General features: G+C 44.1%; 2 protein-coding genes across 5 annotated transcripts; both read right to left on the reverse strand.

The window, feature by feature from the left end:
• Positions 1–966: 966 nt before the first annotated feature.
• Positions 967–11434, reverse strand: C11H14orf180 (chromosome 11 C14orf180 homolog). Of its 4 annotated transcripts, none has more exons than XM_056545671.1 (3): positions 11297–11434; positions 3483–3594; positions 967–1653 (listed from the first exon to the last, which is right to left on the reverse strand). In XM_056545671.1, the coding sequence occupies exons 1-3, from the start codon at positions 11300–11302 to the stop codon at positions 1451–1453; spliced, it is 321 nt and encodes a 106-aa protein (XP_056401646.1). In that variant the 5' UTR covers positions 11303–11434; the 3' UTR covers positions 967–1450. The 4 variants fall into 4 exon arrangements, 3 of the variants coding, with proteins under 3 accessions (XP_056401646.1, XP_056401644.1, XP_056401645.1); XM_056545669.1 differs by lacking the exon at positions 11297–11434 and adding an exon at positions 7632–7874; XM_056545670.1 differs by lacking the exon at positions 11297–11434 and adding an exon at positions 7564–7687.
• Positions 11435–17372: 5938 nt separating this feature from the next.
• LOC130295197 (uncharacterized) lies at positions 17373–18747 on the reverse strand. The gene is made up of 2 exons (XM_056545668.1): positions 18177–18747; positions 17373–18090 (listed from the first exon to the last, which is right to left on the reverse strand). The coding sequence occupies exons 1-2, from the start codon at positions 18299–18301 to the stop codon at positions 17490–17492; spliced, it is 726 nt and encodes a 241-aa protein (XP_056401643.1). The 5' UTR covers positions 18302–18747; the 3' UTR covers positions 17373–17489.
• Positions 18748–19356: the final 609 nt, after the last annotated feature.

Genomic DNA, 19356 nt, shown 5'->3' on the forward strand with positions numbered 1-19356 from the left:
GACGACTTGTATGACTATATCTATGAACAGGGGTCAAGTCCTGGGAAAAAAAAGTGTGGGAACTCACCCTAGATTTCCACTTAAAGGGGCACTAGACATCTTATACCGTATCCAAAGGATATGGGATAAGATGCCTGATCCCGAGGAGCCCGCCGCTGGGGACTCCAACGTTCTCCCCGCTACTCCCAAAATTTGTTTACAGCGTTGGGTGCAGCGTCAGAGGCTCGTGACGTCACGGTCACGGCCCCTCAATGCAAGTCTATGGGAGGGGGCGTGAAGGCCGACACGCCCCCTCCCATAGACTTGCATTGAGGGGGCATTACTGTGATGTCACGAGCCTCTGCCTTGCATCACCAGTCATCCGGCACGGAGCGAAGTTCGCTACATCCGAGGTGCCACAACTGAGATCCCCAGCAGCGGGACCCCTGCGATAAGACATCTTATCCCCTATCCTTTGAATAGGGGATAACATGTCTGGGGGCAGAGTAACCCTTTAAGGGCTGGTCCTGTAGGACTCCTGCTAATGCTAACTGCGTTCCCGCTGTGGAAAAAGTGCAGGAACCCCTGCAGGACTTGAGCCCTGTCTTTAAAGAGAAAGAAAAGTGCTCCAGAGCGTAACACCAGAGGAGGGGTAAGAATGATTACAGATCAAATGCCATTTACTCTGGATGGTTGTGCACCGTCCTACACAACAATGATGTGCGCGTATTACTAGATTAATATCGGTCCTGTCTGCAGCCTTCAACCTCAAAACAATAGAGTAATTGAAACAGCTTCAATAGACCCACAGCAGGATTGTAATGGCACTGACCGGACCAAACGACACAAGGATAAGTTTTATTTTCCAAGATGCAACGCGTTTCGCAGCACATGCATCGTTTTGGTTGTGTCGTTTGGTCCTGTGGTCAGACAGAAAAGAACAACTCATCTTCCTTTGGAGTATACAGCAGCTGATAAGTACTTGAAGGATTAAGCTTTTTAAATAGAAGTAATTTACAAATCTGTTTAACTTTTTGGAAACCAGTTGATTTAAAATATAATTGTTTTCCACTGGAGTACCCCTTTAACCGTCACCCAATACACCATCTCACTGTAGATGTGCTAGTGAGGAAAAAGAAAGGCTGGCCTTGTGCTAGTAGGTTTTCCAGCAATGAGACATCCAGTGATCTAGCATTCATTACTTATCCTCTAGTCACCATATCAATGGTGGTGTCCAGAATAACCCATCTTTATTTTGGGTCCATCTTGCTGCAGGACTCCATCTTCCATCGCTTTGTTTAATTCTTTCAAGCACCTATTAATAGATTGCCAAATAGATTGAATGGGACCCTGTTGGGCACAAGTTGGAGATTTTCAGTGATGTTTTCTGCCACAGAACAATGTTGCTAAACTCTACAGCTGTATGGAAGAACTTTACTCAGTCCTGTAATATTGTTCCCATGTTCTGCCATTATTTCATTGTTGCTTCTTTTAAAAATTTCCAGCAGATTGCTGCATTGTGTTTCAGGCGGAGAATGAAGACTACGAAGCTTGAATTGAATGTGTTGGATCCCAGCTGCAAGTCATGACAATAGAAAATCAGTCCCAGGATCGTCAAAATGCAAACACCGATGATGACGGGGAGCTGAAGACCACCGGAACAATGATGGCTAGCTGTGGAAACAAGGAAGAATCAGTATTATTCTGTCACGAAACCATATGCATGTTTAGCTATAGCACACACATGATTGTGCATTCATTTTTTCTTGTGTAAAACTTTTAAATAAAGAATGGAACCACAAATGGTGACCTGGTTTCCCAGATGGAGAATTCACTTCTTTGCTGCACTTTATCTAAAATATATAACATTAGAAGCAACCAATTGTAGCGATATCATCCACTATGGTACCACAACTAGAAGTAAATTGAGCTCCTATCAGTACACTACTGTTTACAACAATAATGTACTTTCATGGTCAGCTTGGCTTCTGCAGATGTACCTAAACCTTCAACCTCAATCTAAAATAAAAAATAGACAGCTCTCCGTGGTGTGATATCGTTGATGCACAATTTAGGCTCGAGGTAAAAGAGCGCTTACCGCAAATGGTTACACTCAGCCAAGTGCAACAATGGATATAGGCATCAATAGTGAGGCATCTGCAGCTACTCCATGTCCGGAAGAATACAGAAAAAACAGGAACTCCAATGAATAATGGGTGAATAAACCTAATTTCCTTTAACCTGGTTGTCCTGCGCTCTCAATCCCGTCACCACATTGGAGTTCCTGTTTTTTCTGTCAACCTCAATCTGTAATTCTAGAGACATAGCTAGGTATGTATGATGGTCCAAAAGCCCCTGTGCCACATAAGGACACACTTGTATTATGAAAATCACATAGTAAGTGGAGGGCTTTGTTACAGATTATGTAATGGGGCCCAGGAGCTACAAATTATACCAGTCAATACAGTGACCCCCCGACCTACAATGGTCCCGACAAACAATCATTTCAACATACGATGGCCTCTCAGAGGCCATCGCATGTTGAAGGCAGCATCAACATACAATGCTTTTGTATGTGGGGGCCATCGCATAAACGGCTATCCGGCAGCGCAGACTGCTTCAACTGCCACCGGATAGATGTTTAGGGTACCCTGTGTGGTCCGCTGACGATCACTTACCTATCCTTGGGGCTCCGGCGCATCCTCTCCGGGATCCCCTGCATCGTCGGCACTCTTCATCGTCGTCATCACGTCGATGCACACGCCGTCCCCTCATCCAATAGGATGATGTTGTAGTTTTGCAACATCTGGAGGTCTGCAGGTTGTAGACCACTGTCCTATACTTTACATTGCACGTATCCCTCAACCTACGATGGTTTCAACAAACGATGGTCCATTTGGAACGGATTACCATCGTATGTTGAGGGATCACTGTGCTACCAGAAGTTGCTATATGGAATCTGACTAATATATCAGATGTGCCCACAATGTATTACAATACATACTACCCCACAATCCTGAAATCAATAGGGCCACAGTTTGTGTATTGTGCCATTATACTGGGCATTTGTTAAAAGGCCTATAGGTGATAGCTTGGATCCACTAAATATCCCCCCTTCGGCTATGTCCTCAATATGCTTTATGTAAAATGGTTGACTCATATTCTAAAAACAACCCAAACCCAGGCTTATTACCGCTTAGTGGAACAGAACTGAAACAGTGACAGGCCCTTGCTATTCAGCTATTTATCTAAGTAATTTGAAAATAAGAAGAGCTTCATGAATATGTCTACTCTATCTGGTTTAATATGTCATTGTGGTGTCGTTTGGATTTCTTTTGTAAACTGTCTAAAATTGTTGTGCAAAAAAGTGTGCCAAAATTGTGTTGCGTAAGCCACCACTAAGCTAGAAATAGTTTAAATCAATTTGCAATTTAAATCATAGGCCCAGGCCTTAAGCAGCTTCTAATTTAGTTACCAAAGTTACCAATTTTGCTTTTACTCACCATGGATGTAGATTGCTTCGGGGTTCCTAAAATGTACCCTTCGTTCAGACTTGTGCTGTGTATCCTCATCCTCTTTATCCACTGTCCGCCTTCTTAGTATCGATGGAGGCATCTGCAAGGGAAGGAGTTCAGAGATTCATGAGCTCATGGCTTCCATTTATCAAGATATTTGTTTTCCATTGCATAGACCTGTGGTTGCAATCTATGATTTTCCAACTATTTTAAAACTAAAACCCCCAGCATGCTCGGAAGAGAGGACACAAGTATTCCAACAGAAAGTCCTCTGGAATAGCTACACTTCATACAGGTGTATACAAAGAGGGATCTAGACCCAAAAACAGGTAATGGGTCCATTACCAACTACTATAGGCATGATTAACCTGTTTTGGAATAATATATTGTTACGAAACTGGATGTGGATCCTCCAACCAGTGTGACAGATAACTTGGACGGTATTGGGGAGCAGAGTCTAAGGTGCCTATGGTCTTCACCAGAGCCCGACGCAAGTCAGTGGGCAAGACACCCAGGTCACTACCCCTGACACGGCTCGGCCACAAAGGTAGCTGGGCAGGCGAAGTACCAAAGGAAGAGGCAGTAGCGTAGTCTAATTTAGTAGAAGGTCAAGGCAGGCGGCAAAGGTGCGTAGTCAAATAGCGTAGCAGGAAGGTCTGGATACACGGGTAAGGCAAACAGGCAGCAGGGAATGCTTAATCTCAGGCTAGGGGCACTGAAGATCCGGCAGGGAAGAGGGGGAGGAGCAGGGACTTATAGACTGGTGACAGGTGTAGGACATAATTATGGGAGCACTGGCCCTTTAAATTTTAGAGACACAGCAGAGGCAGCAGCGGACCGTGGTAAGTGACGGGCTGGGATTCTCATGTGGGCAAGTGTAACAGTACCCTCCCCCTTTGGTCTCCCCCTCCTTTTGCGGTTGAGACATTTCCTGAGAAGGTCTTGGTCCAGGATATTGTCCTGCGGTTCCCAAGATCTCTCCTCCAAACCAAATCCTTCCTTCCACAAGAACAAAGTGCTTTCCTCTGACCAATTTGGAGTCCAAGATTTCTTTTACAACAAAAACATCAGAGGTACCAGAGATGGGAGAAGGCGAGATATCCCTTTGAGAAAAATGATTGTGGAGGACAAGCTTCAAGAGAGAGACATGGAAGGATTTCAGGATCTGGAGAGAGGAGGGTAGATGGAAGGAATAAGCCACAGGATTAAGTCGTTTCTTGACTTTATATGGACCCAGATAGCGTGGGCCCAGTTTTGAACAGGTTACCTTAAAGTGGATATATTTGGAAGATAACCACATTTTGTCCCCTGGAGAGAATTCTGGAGGAGGGCTTCTTTTCTTGTCCGCTTGCGACTTCATACAGGTCGTGGCACATAGAAGGGAGTGATGAGTCTTCTGCCAGATGTAGGTGACATTTCTCACTTGTTCATCAGCTATGGGAACCCCGGAGGAAGATGACAAGGGAAGAGGAGGACAAGGATGAAACCCATAGACCACAAAGAAAGGTAAAGTCCCAGTGGATTCAGAATCCAAGTGATTGTAAGAAAACTCGACCAGGGTAGTAAAATGGCCCAATCGTCTTGGCGAGCAGACACAAAATGGCGGAGATAGTCTCCCTAGACCTTGTTCACCCTTTTGAGCTGCCCATTGGATTGTGGGTGGTAGCCTGAGGAAAAATGCAATTTAACTTGGAGACGTAAGCAGAGGGCCCACCAGAACTTTGAGACAAACTTGACTCCTCGGTCGGAGACAATACGAGAAGGCAATCCATGTAGGTGGAAGATATGGCAAAGGAATAACTTGGCAAGCTGCGGTGCAGATGGTAATCCTGGTAGAGGCACAAAATGAGCCATTTTAGAAAATCGGTTCACTACAACCCAAATGACCGTATTGCCGCCAGAAGAAGGAAGGCCAGTGATAAAGTCCATTGCTATATCGGTCCAGAGCTGCTCTGGAACTGACAAAGGAAGTAGTAGACCAGCAGGCTTGGAACGGGGGGTCTTGTCCGGGGCACAGACCGATTAGGAAGGGACAAAGTCAACGACATCCTGTTGTAAAGTTGGCCACCAGTACTGTCAGGACAAATATCGACATGACCAGCCAACAGAGAGGAATAAATTGGCAATAATAATTGGCAAAGCCAAGAAAGTGCTGAATTTCTTTTAAGCCAGAAGGTCATGGCCAGTCCAGTACAGCGGACAACTTGTTAGGATCCATTTGTAGACCTTGACTGGTCAAGATATACCCCAGAAACGGAAGACTGTTTTTTTTTCGAAAGAACACTTCTCAAGTTTTGCATAGAGATGATTGTCTCGGAGACGCTGAAGAAATTGACGGAGATGAGAGCGATGAGTGTGGACATAGGGCGAATAGATGAGAATGTCATCCAAATAGACAACGACACAGGAGTATAGGAGGTCATGAAAAATATCATTGACAAACTTCTGGAAAACTGCTGGAGCATTACAGAGTCTGAATGGCATCACAAGATACTCGAAATGTTCGTCACGGGTATTAAACACAGCCTTCCATTCGTTTCCTTCTCGTATACAAATCAGATTATAGGCTCCACCAAGGTCTAGTTTGGAGAAGATCCTGGCTGCCCCCAGACGATCAAATAACTCTGAGATTAAAGGAAGTGGGTAGCAGTAAAGTAATTTTATTCAAGCCTCGGCAGTCGATGCAATGTCGCAAAGACCCGTCTTTTTTTTCCATGAAGAAAAATCCAGCTCTGTTAGGGGAAGAGGAATTTCTGATGAACCCCTTCTGGAGAGTCTCTTGGATATAATTGGACCTGGCCTGAGTTTCAGGAACTGACAAAGGGTAAATTCTGCCCCGAGGAGTTGTGGTGCCAGGCAGTAAGTCGATTGGACAATCGTAGGGACGATGTGTTGGTAAGACTCCAGCTTGTTTTTCACTGAATAGATCTGCAGGAACTGAAGGAACAAAGGCAAATTGGGCAGAGGAATAGGAGATTGGTCCAACTTAGACAGACGTATATGAATACGGTGATTGTTGCAATACAGTCCCCAACGGAGAACTTCTCCAGACTTCCAATCCAGCTGGGGGGCATGGAGTTGCAACCAAGGTAGGCCAAGCAGGAGAGAAGAAGTACAATGAGGAAGTACATAGAAGGACAAGTTCTCCTTATGCAAGACTCTGACCTGCATAGATAAGGGTTCTGTGCGATACAGCACAGTACAGTCCAGTCTTTCTCCGTTGACCATATAGATGTATAAAGGCTTTAACAGGGGAGACACTGGCAGATGATACCTATGTACTAGGGAGGCGTCAATAAAGTTTCACGTGGAACCAGAATCCAGGAAGGCGAAAACGGAGATAATCTCTTTGGAGGGTAGAAAAAGCTGGGCTGTTAAATTCAAGCGTGGAGAGGTGGTAATCACACCTAGGGAGGCCTCTCCCACAAACTCTAGGTGCGAGCGTTTCCCTGTGACTGTGGACCAAAGGACATTCTTTGAGGAAATGATCTGCACTGGCGCAGTATAGGCAAAGATTCTCAGTTCATCGGCGAGATCTTTCCTGCAGGGTCAGGCGACACCGATACACCTGCATAGCCTCCACTGCGGGAGGCAACGTAGAAGGTTGCGGTGGTTGCTGGAAGACAGGTGCCAGACGAGGAAAGCGCAGAGGTCGTGCAGACTCCCTTTCTTGGCAAAGTTCCTCAGGTCGCTCAGAGAAACGGATGTCAATCTGGGATGCCAAATGTTTGAGTTCATTCAGGCTAGATGGCAATTCCCAGGTAGCAAGGACCTCCTTGATATGACTAGATAGTCCTCTCTTGAAGGTGGAGCAAAGAGCTTCATTGTTCTGTGATAACTCCGATGCCAGGGTACAAAAACAGATGGCACACTCACCCACAGAAGAGTTGCCCTGAGAAAGACTCAGCAATGCCGTCTCAGTGGAAGAAGCTCGAGCTGGTTCTTCAAAGACTCCCCAAAATTCCATAGGAAAAGCCTGGAGATTGGTTGTGAGAGCATCACTGCGATCCCAAAGCGGGGTTGCCCAGGCCAAAGCCCTCCCAGTTAATAGACTGATGAAGCAGGCCACCTTTGCTCGTTCCATAGGGAACTGTTCCACCATGAGTTCAATGTGCATGAAACACTGAGTCATGAAACCTTCACAGGACTTGGGATCCCCTCATACTTCTCAGGAAGAGACAGGCGGAGTTTAGATCTGGAGACGACTGCAGGAGCGGAAGGCAACACTGGAGCAGGAGGAGGCTGTAGCAGTTGCAGTTGTTGTTGAGCAGTTAGCAACTGCTGCATCATGGCAGACAACTGGCTCAACTGCTGTGCCTGCTGGGCCACAATAGAGGCGAGATCCAAACTATCATGCAGCGGAACCCCAGCAGGATCCATTGCCAGATCTTGTTCTTACGAAGCTGGATGTGGATCTGTGTGGCAGTTGACTCGGACAGTATCGGGGAGCGGAGTCTAAGGTGCCACTGGTCTTCACCAGAGCCCGCCGCAAGGCAGGATGGGCTTGCTGCGGCAGGTGACACCCAAGTTCCAACCCCGACACGGCTCAACCACACAGTTAGTCGAACTTAGCAGAAGGTCAAGGCAGGCGGCAAAGGTGGGTAGTCAAATAGTCAAATAACATACCGGGAAGGTCTGGATACATGGGTAAGGCAAACAGGCAGTAGGGAACACTTAATCTCAGGCTAGGGGCACTGAAGATCCGGCAGAGAAGAGGGGGAGGTGCAAGAACTTCTAGACTGGTGACAGGTGTAGGACATAATTGTGGGTGCACTGGCCCTTTAAATTTTAGAGCTCCAGGAGCTGAGACACAGCAGAGGCAGCAGAGGAGTGTGGTAAGTGACGGGCTGGGATTCGCATGCGGGCACGTGCGGCCGGAGTGCAAAGTGTAACATATTTGCAATTAAAAGAGTATGCCCATTGGGACATTTGTAGCATATCCACAGCATATACCATATTTGTCTGATAGATTTGGGTTTTACCTCTATCCGACCTCCTCTAGCCTGCTTGCAGCAGCTGAAGATGTGCGGGAAGCCTAACACAGCCGAATTGGCTGTTTTATAGGATTTACAAATAGAGATAAGCAAATTTTTGAAAAATTTGATTTGGCTGAATTACCAAATTTTTTGAAAAAATGTGATTCGATCCGAATAAATTCACGGCAAATCGATATAATAAAGTGTGTGTGTGTGTGTGTGGTACTACTACTAGAATGGAACAGACTGTTCCATGTTGGGAGTAGTAGTACCTGCACTAATAGACAGATCGCCTTGTGGTCCTCCATTGCGATCCTCCTATATAATGTATAGATGCGGGCGGACAGCCGCTCTTCTGCACAATCCTGCACTATGTTCATATAAATGGTTCCAGCCAATCACAACTCTCTGCGGAAAATATGAATATTAGGTAAATATATATATATATATATATATATATATATATATATATATATGGCAGTGCAGGGGACTAGAGAAGAGTGGCCGTGCTCCGTATCTATACATTATACAGGACGATCGCAGTGGGTGTCAGGAGTGACACCGGCTGTGATCTTTCCTTTACTGCAGGTATCATGCTGGGAGCTGTAGTATCTGCATTAATAGACAGATTGCAGAGAGTTTCACCTCTGACACCTGTTGCGATCTGTCTATTAATGCAGGTACTACAGCTCTGCGCATGGAGCTGAGTGTACTTGCAGTTAAAGCGCAACTGTCACGGATTTTAACCCCCATAAACTAGCCCCAGGATGACAAAGTTGTTAGAAATTACAGTTCAAGCATACCTTTTGCTGCTTTCTAGCAGCATTAGCAATGCTTTTTATTAAAGTCAGCAACAGTCGGATATCCTCTGTATGTGTGATTGACACACAGGTCACAGCACATAGGCCCCTTATTCTTCTTATATGCGGGTGGTGCATAAACAGTGCCCTGCAGTGATGCGATGCGGGCGGCCACTGCAAGTGCTTGGTCCCTAAGGTCCTATGTGCGGCGTAATGCAGTTGCGGAATGAACCAGCCTCCCATTCTCCTATCTTCCTAGAGTGCACAGCTGTGATGCAATGCACGGCCAGCTCATTCTGCTACTGCATTATGCCGCCCATGGGGAGTGAGCGCTTGCTGTGAGAACTGGCCGTGCGCATCACATCACCGCTGTGCACAGGAGAACGGACACTGTTTATTCTTTTACAGTAGAAAACTCACCACCCACATATAAGAATTAGGGCCCTATGCGCTGGGACCTGTGTGTCAGTCACACAGGGGTCCCAGCACTGACATACAGGGGATATCCGACTGTTGTTGCCTTTCATAAAGAGTATTTCTAGCCTGATTAAAGCTAATAGAAAGCAGCAAAAGGTATGCTTGATCTGTAATTTCTAACAATTTTGTCATCCTGGGGCTAGTTTATGGGGGTTAAAATCCATGAAAGTTGCACTTTAATTGCAGGTACTACTGCTCCCAACATGGATCACACTCAGCTCCATGCTAGGAGCTATAGTACCTGCATTAATAGATTGCAACAGGAGTCAGAAGTGACACTCGCTGCAATTTGTCTATTAATGCAGGCACTACAGCTGCCATCATGGAGCTGAGTGTGCTCCATTTTGGGAGTAGTAATACCTGCAGTAAAGGAAAGACCACAGCGGGTGTCACTCCTGACACCCAATGTAATTGTCCTGTATAATGCATAGATGTGGGCGGCCGCTCTTCTATGGTCCTCTGCACTGACGTGTATATATATAAATATATATATATATATATATATATATATATATATATATATATATATATATATATATATACCTATTATTCATATTTCCCGCAGAGAGTTGTGATTGTCTGGAACCATTTGGCCAATCACAGCTCTCTGCGGGAAATATGAATCTGTGATGTGAAGAACTTTACATAGCAGAACATAGTGCAGGATCGCGCAGATGAGCTGCCGGCTGCCTGCATCTATAAATTATATAGGAGGATCGCAAGGGGTTTCAGACCCCGAGGCTGTCTATAAGTACAGGTACTACTACTCCCATCATGGAACAGTCTTTTGCATGCTGGGAGTAGTACTACTACCGAAAAAAAAAAATTAAAAATAATTTTTTTTTTCAAAAGTTAAAACACACACATACTTTATTAAACACATTATTAAAATACATTGCTAATACAAAGTTTAACAAAATGAATTCTAAAAAAATATTATTTTTACATTTAAATGGCCCCTTTCTATATTTTATTATTGTCGATTACATTTTTAGGTCCCTGCCGCCCATTTATAAAAAAATTTGTTATAGCAAATAAAAATTTTGTTAAATACATTTTTTACTGCAAACCCTCAGTGGAATCTTAGCCTTAGAGTAATAACAAAAATGGAGTGAATGAAGAAATTCGTTATTTCAAATCGAGTGGAAATTCGGATTCAGTCAGAATCAAATTTTTCATGAAATTCGGAAAGAATTCAGATTCATCCAATTCGATTCGCTCATCTCTATTTACAAAGCTCCCATTGAGGGTCATAGGAGTTACATAATCTACCCACACCATGAGCTACATCATTTCTGATCGTCTCCCATTAATGTCATGGAAACTGTGTAAAACAACCGTCTCAGCTGGTTTTGGCTTTCTGTCCATCTTGTCAACTGCCACCAGGCCAGAGAGGGTTGGGAGATAGGTGCAGGTTCCAGAGATGTAACCAATATCTATCTGACATTTATGGCAAATACAGATGAGAACTAGAATACCCAATGTAGGCTATTCAGTTCACATAAAAAAATACAAAAAGGCTTTAAGGGTCTTCAAAAATACTACTTACTCCCATCCTTAAAGATGCAGTGTCTATTGATATGTTGCAGATATATTAAAGATAGTCTTAGACTATATGGTCCTGATTTATCAAAGAATGTCTATGGTAGAGCTATTTTCCCAGATTTATTTGGGTGGTAGGTTTGACTAGCGTGCATCTTATTTATCAAGAAGGTGCAGCAGGATGATAAATTTTGCGCAGCTCTGCTGTGGTGGGAAAAGCTCTACCACATATACTTTTTCTAGATGCTTGTAAGGGAGGGAAGCAGACACTTTCCCGGGTCCTGAATTTGGCAGGTTAGGTGTTTTCACCTAATTTCACAGAGCTACCGGGACATCTTTACTAACGCTACAATCAAATTTGTCTAAGGGGTTAAAACCGGGCATCACCGTGATCGGTAATGTCTGGCATTAGAATTAAGTCCTGGTGGCAGATAGCCACCAGGACCATCCAGCTATGACCCGCACTCAGCTCCTGATCGTGTGTCATAGAAGGGGAGTGGGACGCTGTCGTCCACAAGAGGTTAAAGGTTGAATTGTGGAAGGTAGAAGTGATTCTCACGCCTACTGGTAGGTGGTGTAGCTTTGTGCCTAAAAAAGTACCTTTGCACACAAAATAGCGACTTTTGACAAAAGTCGCAAATGATAAATACAAAAAGAAGAATAAAGAAAAAGTTCTATGGGCAGGCAAAAAGAGTGAAACTGTCTATATCAAAAGACACATAAAAGTCGTTAAATATGCGGTGTCTTTTATTGTAGATCTATTGTAGATTTTACCTTATATTTGAGGATGATTATTATTATTATTATTATTTTTAAAGCCTCTAGATGTCACCATACAGGCTAATTTGATATTCAGTTCCTGGAAAGTCATCTGTGTACTCACAGGACATCACCTGGATCCCTGCAGCAAGAGCTGAGAGACACATAGTCAGAAAGTGGAAGCTGACACAGCTTGCTCCGGGACACACCCCCTGCTAGGGAGAGGAATGCAGGAGACCTGAGCGGCACAAAACGATTGTTATCAGACCAGAATGATAACACGATCATGGGAACTGCTATCATTGATCCTAAGTATCTTTCCGCAAACTAACTATATGTTGACTCCTTACCACTATTGGTTATATAGATTGCTTTAAATTCTGGCTCAAGTGTATATACACTTCACACTTTTTAGTATTTACTTCTGTAACCCCTTTAGTTTTTTCTGCTAAGGATGACCAGTAGATGGCTGACTGAGAGCACAAATGAACTTAGTGCAATTTTCCTAAAGAATGGAATTATGATCATGTGATCAGCAGCCATTTTAGGGAAAATGATTCAGTATTGGTGGACACTCTGGTCACATGATTGTAACATCACACAGGTCCTGGCACCTGCTGATTTCCTCACATGACAGGAAGACTAACCAGAGGAACGATGTACCAATAGCTGTAAGAGCCTGCATCACAGAGACAGCACCCGTTGAGAGAGAGAGAGAGAGAGAGAGAGAGACCTACTGGCAGCATTAGAGAGACAAGCACTGAGTTTAAACTTATGGTAAATGCGGTAAGAGGTAAGGGGGTACTCCGCCCCTAGACATCTTATCCCCTATTCAAAGGACAGGGGATAAGATGTCAGATCGCCGGGGTCCCGCTGCTGGGGACCCCGGGGATCGCTGCTGCAGCACCCCGCTATCATTACTGCGCAGAGCGAGATCGCTCTGCACGTAATGACGGGCAATACAGGGGCCGGAGCATCGTTACGTCACGGCTCCGCCCCTCGTGATATCACGGCCCGCCCCCGTCAATACAAGTCTATGAGAGGGGGCGTGGCGATCGTCACGCCCCCTGCCATAGACTTGCATTAAGGGGAAGGGCCGTGATGTCATGAGGGGCGGAGCCATGACGTCACGCTGCTCTGGCCCCTGTATTGCCAGTCATTACGCACAGAGCGAACTCGCTCTGCGCAGTAATGATAGTGGGGTGCTGCAGCAGCGATCCCCGGGGTCCCCAGCAGCGGGACCGCGGCGATCTAACATCCTATCCCCTATCCTTTGGATAAGGGATAAGATGCCAGGGGCGGAGTACCCCTTTAAAGCCCTCCCTTCCCTGTTCCACTACAGGGCACCCTGTCTTCTCATTCAAAGTAAAGACTCTGAGGTTTTCTGCTGCAGATTTCAATGTAAACTAAATGACTGAACACAGCTTCATATCCTGCGCATCAAATCTGCGCAGAATACTGTACGTGTGAATAGACCCTTAAGGGGCCTATCTCTTCTATGAAATCACAAAAAATTGTCCCAGTGAGTCTCAGGGTTATTAACCAACAAAATCCAATCCCCTTGTGGGGGGTTGCCCCTCTGGGAAGAAATGTAGCTCGCGTCATGTGGAGGCAGGAAGTACGCAAACCGAAAGCGCCTGCAAACCAATGACGCGGCAATCGCCCATTGGACAGGCTAATCCAGGCAGCGCATTGGAAATGATGCGCAAATAAAAAGTTATATAAATGCCGCTGGATGTCGACACGCCATATCCACTGTCCTCTTGATAAAGCTAGGTTGCCTAGCGAAACTTCGAGGCAGGGTGTGTTGATTTTAGACAGGAGTGTGGATGGTGACATCAAAACTGGTTCAGATAAAGCTATATACAACTACTGTACCACAGACGATAATCAGCAATACAAGCTGAAAGCAGCACAACAGCACCACCTAGTGGGCTTAAAGTTAAAGTGTCCTACCACACTACCTGATAATTTTAAAGTTTTTCTTTTTTTTTGGTGTGTTATAATAAATTTTAGGAAGGTTAATAAAAGTTATATTTTAGGTGGGTCTTTAGTTTAAGGGTATTTCTCCCCGGAGGGGCAACCCTCCACAAGGGGATTGGATTTTGTTGGCTATCTCTTCTATGAACACCAACAGCCATAAGGGCAAAGACAAGGGGGTGGGCCGCAGGTGTGCGAGTGGGTGGGTAAGGAAAATCCACATTGCATTGCTTTTCATGCTATACTGTTGATATTGCATTTTCCGATGTCTACTTGTTCATTTGCTATTTTCTATATAAAGTTAGTTCCAGTTAGGCTCTGTCTCATTACATTAAGTATGTTCCCAGTGGGACCCCACATCCCTAACCCGGATGTCCCGCTGGGTGGAGGCACTGCTGCAGACATGTACCCCAGCTCTCAGAGGCTCACAATCCGCCTGTTGGCGGCAGTAAGGGAACTAGGATAAGGGACTCCAGAATTGTACTGGTAAAAGTTGGTGAAAGCCATTGGCTAACACATGTGGGCAGGGGCGTAGCTATAGGTGGTGCAGAGGTAGCATTCGTATTGGGGCCCTGATGCCTAAGGGGGTCCCAAAGCACATCTGCCCCATAAAAAAATCAGTATGATAATTGGCATGTGGGGCCCTGTTGAAGATTTTGCATCGGGGCCCAGAAGCTACAAGTGACGGCTCTGCATGTGGGTGTTGTGTCAACTACATGTGGCAACATAGGACCGTAACCTTATCATTCGCCAGCTCTTCTTACATGTCTGTACTTGCTTTCCACATCATATATTGAATTTTTACAACTTTACTTTTACAAGCAGATTGATTATACCTAGTTTACAATTTTTTGATATATTTCTAGGAGAAATAACAGCAGAATGTACAACATAAAGAATTATGTGATTATTTTATGGGGCATGAAAGTTCTAGAAAGAACATCTGTGTCTTGACAGTATACTGGCTTTTATATGCCTAAATATCTTAATGGGAATCATCATCAGCAAATGACCTATTGTTTAAACCAAGTATGCATGTTTAACACACAGGGGGAGAGTCATTAAAAGGAAGAGTGGTGCAGTTGCCCATAGAAACCATTTAGTTTGCTTCTTTCATTTTTCAGAGGCCTTTTTTTTTTTAAAATAAAAGAAGCAATCTGATTGGTTGCTTTGGGAAACTGCACCACTCTTTTGATAAATCTCCCCCATATTGTTTAAAAATGTATGTTGATATTTTTTTTCTAATTATTCATTTAACAGTTTTTATTCTGACCACTAGGCCTAAAACTAAGCTGAGACTTCCTGTTCTGTGGATATCACTTTCCAGCAGCCAGAAATGAGTACAGTGAAAGCAGACAACAGTAGATAAATAAGACAATAGCTGATGTTCACCGTTCAGCCTGCCTCTCCCTGTGGAATGGACTATAAAAGGACTTCATGCCTGATGAAGCTGCCCATGCACTGCGAAACATGTTGCATGAATGTTACAATAAAGCTCTTCTGATATATCCACGGATCCATGCATTTTTTATCTGAGCAGCGCCGGGTATCCTGTTAATTTCTGAAGTTCTTTTATAGTCCATGCTACCCTGGGACAGGATGGCTGCAGTCAGAGCTTACTACATATGTGCTTCCCATTGTTGTGAATGCTACACAACCAACTTTGGTAAGAGGCCATACCCTGTGGGATTACTTGGAATCCTGCACATGAGAGCGCCTTCTCCGCTATCTCCCTGTGGAATGACCTCTACAAAGGACACAGAGCTTGCTCAGACACCTTTCTTAATCATGTCAATGGGACAGCTCCTGTGTATTGTGACCTATGTCCATGGGGCTCAGACAAGATGACCATAATAATGTACAAAAAAAACATTTAAAAAAAAAAGTACAATCAGAAAAAAGAAATAGATTCGAAAAAAGAACAGGTTTCAATAATGTGGCTCAAATTTATTTTGTGCAAATTTTAATGTGCATTAAATTTATTAAGAGGTACCGTATTTTTCGCCGTATAAGACGCACTTTTTCTTCCCCAAAACTTGGGGGAAAAAGTCGGTGCGTCTTATACGGTGAATACACCCCTATCGTGGCGGTCAATGCGGCCATCAACGGCCAGGACCCGCGGCTAATACAGGACATCACCGATCGTGGTGATGCCCTGTATTAACCCTTCAGACGCGGCGATCAAAGCTGACCGCCGCGTCTGAAGGGAAAGTGACACTAACCCAGCTGTTCAGTCGGGCTGTTCGGGACTGCCGCGGTCCCGAACAGCCCGACTGAATAGCCAGGTTAGTGCTTACAGGACACCGGGAGGGACCTTACCTGCCTCCTCGGTGTCTTCTCCGTACAGGGATCCCCTGTATGGCCGGTAGTGTTGAGCAGCATAGGCCATATTTGAATTCGGGATATTTTGCGAATATATGGACGAATATTCGTCGTATATTCGCTAAATTCGCATATTCGTAATATTTGCGTTATATTTTCGCATATGCAAAAATTAGCATAAACGGAAATTTGCATGTGGGAAAATTACCATATGCGAAAAATTTGCATAAATGAAAATTTGCATATACTAATTTTCCCATGTGCGAAAATTCATACGCCAGTCTCACACAGTAGTATTAGAGCCTTCTTTACACCACACAAGCTGGAAGCAGAGAGGGATGATCACTGTGATGTGTACTGTGAAAAAAAAACATTATTCGTAATTTAGAATATATAGTGCAATATTGGCGAATATTCACGAATTCGCGAATATGCGATATTCGCGAATAATATTCGCATTGCGAATATTTGCAAGCAACACTAGTGTTGACCACCAGACGAAAGGGCAGCCGTTACGCCCCCTCAAAAAAAGCGCTATGGCAGAGCCAGAGATTGCCAAAGGCAGCGCTGCATCAGTCCTCCAAAAAATTTGAGTTCCTGGATATAAATATCTATATTCAGGATGGCTGTTTGCATACTGCCACCTATTTTAAGGAGGTGGATGCAAACAGCTATCTCGACTTTAACAGTTGCCATCTGAAATAATGGAAGAAGAACATTCCATTCGGTCAAATGAAAAGAATCCGAAGGAATTGTTTTTACACACAAAATTGCCAGCAACAACTAGATAACCTGGAGGATCGTTTTAAACAAAAAGGGTATCCCAAACCCCTTATACAAGGAGCATGCCAGAGAGTGGACGAATTAGAACAAAGTGCTTGCTTGAAAAATAATAAACAGGGTAATGCAGAGGGTGGTTATAATGATGAATTTGATTCTGTTTTTCTAACTAGGTATTACACTTCACACACCAATATTTTTATTTTTATTTTTTTGTATAGGTAATATCACCAGCTCATATTATTGTGTCATGATTACTGGCACCATATTTAGTCCCCCAGTTATTCTTCTTTAGATGGTTTTTCCGTGTCCTGTGCAGTATTTCTCCCAGAAGTCCACTTGATGGCCCACGTGGTGGTCTACACCCTGAAGTCATCCATTTTTACTCTAAGAGAGAGTGTGTAGCTGTTTCTGAAAAAGGTCAACAATAACCTCTGCATGGTGAAATAATAGGTCACGATGTTTATCAGGATCAGTAGAAGCATCACCCACTCGATGATTATGATGGGGATTTCACGGATCTCGTCCCAGTCTTCATCATCATAGAATAATTCCTTCAATGTTTCATATCCAAAATAGAAAATTACACAGACAAAAGTCAGGCCACAGCAGGTGCATCTACTATGGTGGATGACTTTTTTTGCTCCTGGTAATTTATACATCTGGATGGACTGCCCACGGTAGTATAAGGCTTCACATGTAATTGAAATTATCGTGCTGACAAAGTGTATCCTGGGATATTCTTTGGGGGAAAATACATGCATGACAGCTGTGGCAAAACAGGAGGCCCACACAATGGCCAGCAGGATCCTCTGGATCAGGACCTGATGACCCCTGAACTCTTCAGTATGCATAACCATATACTTATAAATAAGAAAGGTTAGTACCAAAGTGCCAATGGACGTCCCTATGAATTCAATTCTGAATAATATGCTTTTGGGAAAGAAATTTCCCACGTCACTGTGAAGGAAAAGAAACCAATGTTATTATGGATATTTACTCACTCCCAACCCATGAAATAAGAATCATGTGCTTGTTTATCTTACCTGATGCTCATCAGTGGTGAGGTTGCATGGCCGAGGACGACAGTCATGATGTAGCTGGTAGCAAGCCAGGCCGCACACCAAAACGCCAACAGTAGGGGGACGAACCCCAAACCTTTTAGCTCCATTTCAGACAAGTAGAAGAAGAAGACGCTAATCTCACTAATCTCACTAAGCTCACTGGAACAATCTACAGACTGAAGGCTCGGGTGGCTGTCAGTGGAATGTCAGGACTCCAGCTGTCTATGACATCACATGTGACATGTCAGAATGACTGCTTGTTTCTTGGAGCTGCCATGATTTAGTATCTGCTATAGACAGAACCTGATGTTTTTACTATGGACCTTACAGACCCCAGAACCCAAGTAATTAGTGCAGGGGCTCCATTTTGATCATCTCATATTTCACATTATTTGAGTTCCAGGGCTCAGATACATTTGCACCCTCTATAGCAGTGGTCTTCAAGCTGTGAACCCCCAACCGCTGCAGAACCACAACTCCCAGCATGCCCAGACAGCAACTTCGCATAAGGAAATAGTCTAATTAAACTTTTCTTATATACAGAATCCCTGAAATCTCCAATCTCTCCTTTTATTGGTTTATGATCTGTATTACTTATTTGTAAAAAACAATGTTTCTGATTGTCTGCCACTCCATACTTATGGGCTATCTCTTCAAACGACTTTATTTGACCTAAAGCGTATAATTGATTTACATAAATAAGCCCCTTTTCATCCAAAAGAGTGAATCTTTAATTTTAAGGAATTCTTTAAGTGCTTTATTCGACCATAATGAAGTAAAGTCAAAACTCCATGTGATTTAAAACATTTTTTTAACTTCCTCCCATACTTTATTATATAGATATGCATGGGTGTAGTGAGTATCCCAGCTTCCAAAATCTTAAAAATATCCTTATAACGACCCATTAGGGTATATTCACACTACAGTGTGTGAACGGAATCTCCGCTCGCTGAATTCAGAGAGTGGAGATTCAGACTGGCAGCCGGCGGCGGCAGTAGAACCGGGCAGCACTGAGCCATCACCATTAACAGCTATGCAGCGCTCGCGGACTTCCGTGCAAAGAATGAACATGTTCTTTCTTTGCGCAGAACAATTTCAGCGGCACTGAAATTCCGCAGTGTGAGCGGGTCTCGCGGAAACCCATTCACACTAATGTTAAGTT

Source organism: Hyla sarda, chromosome 11, assembly GCF_029499605.1.
Source record: "Hyla sarda isolate aHylSar1 chromosome 11, aHylSar1.hap1, whole genome shotgun sequence".
Classification (NCBI taxonomy): domain Eukaryota; kingdom Metazoa; phylum Chordata; class Amphibia; order Anura; family Hylidae; genus Hyla; species Hyla sarda.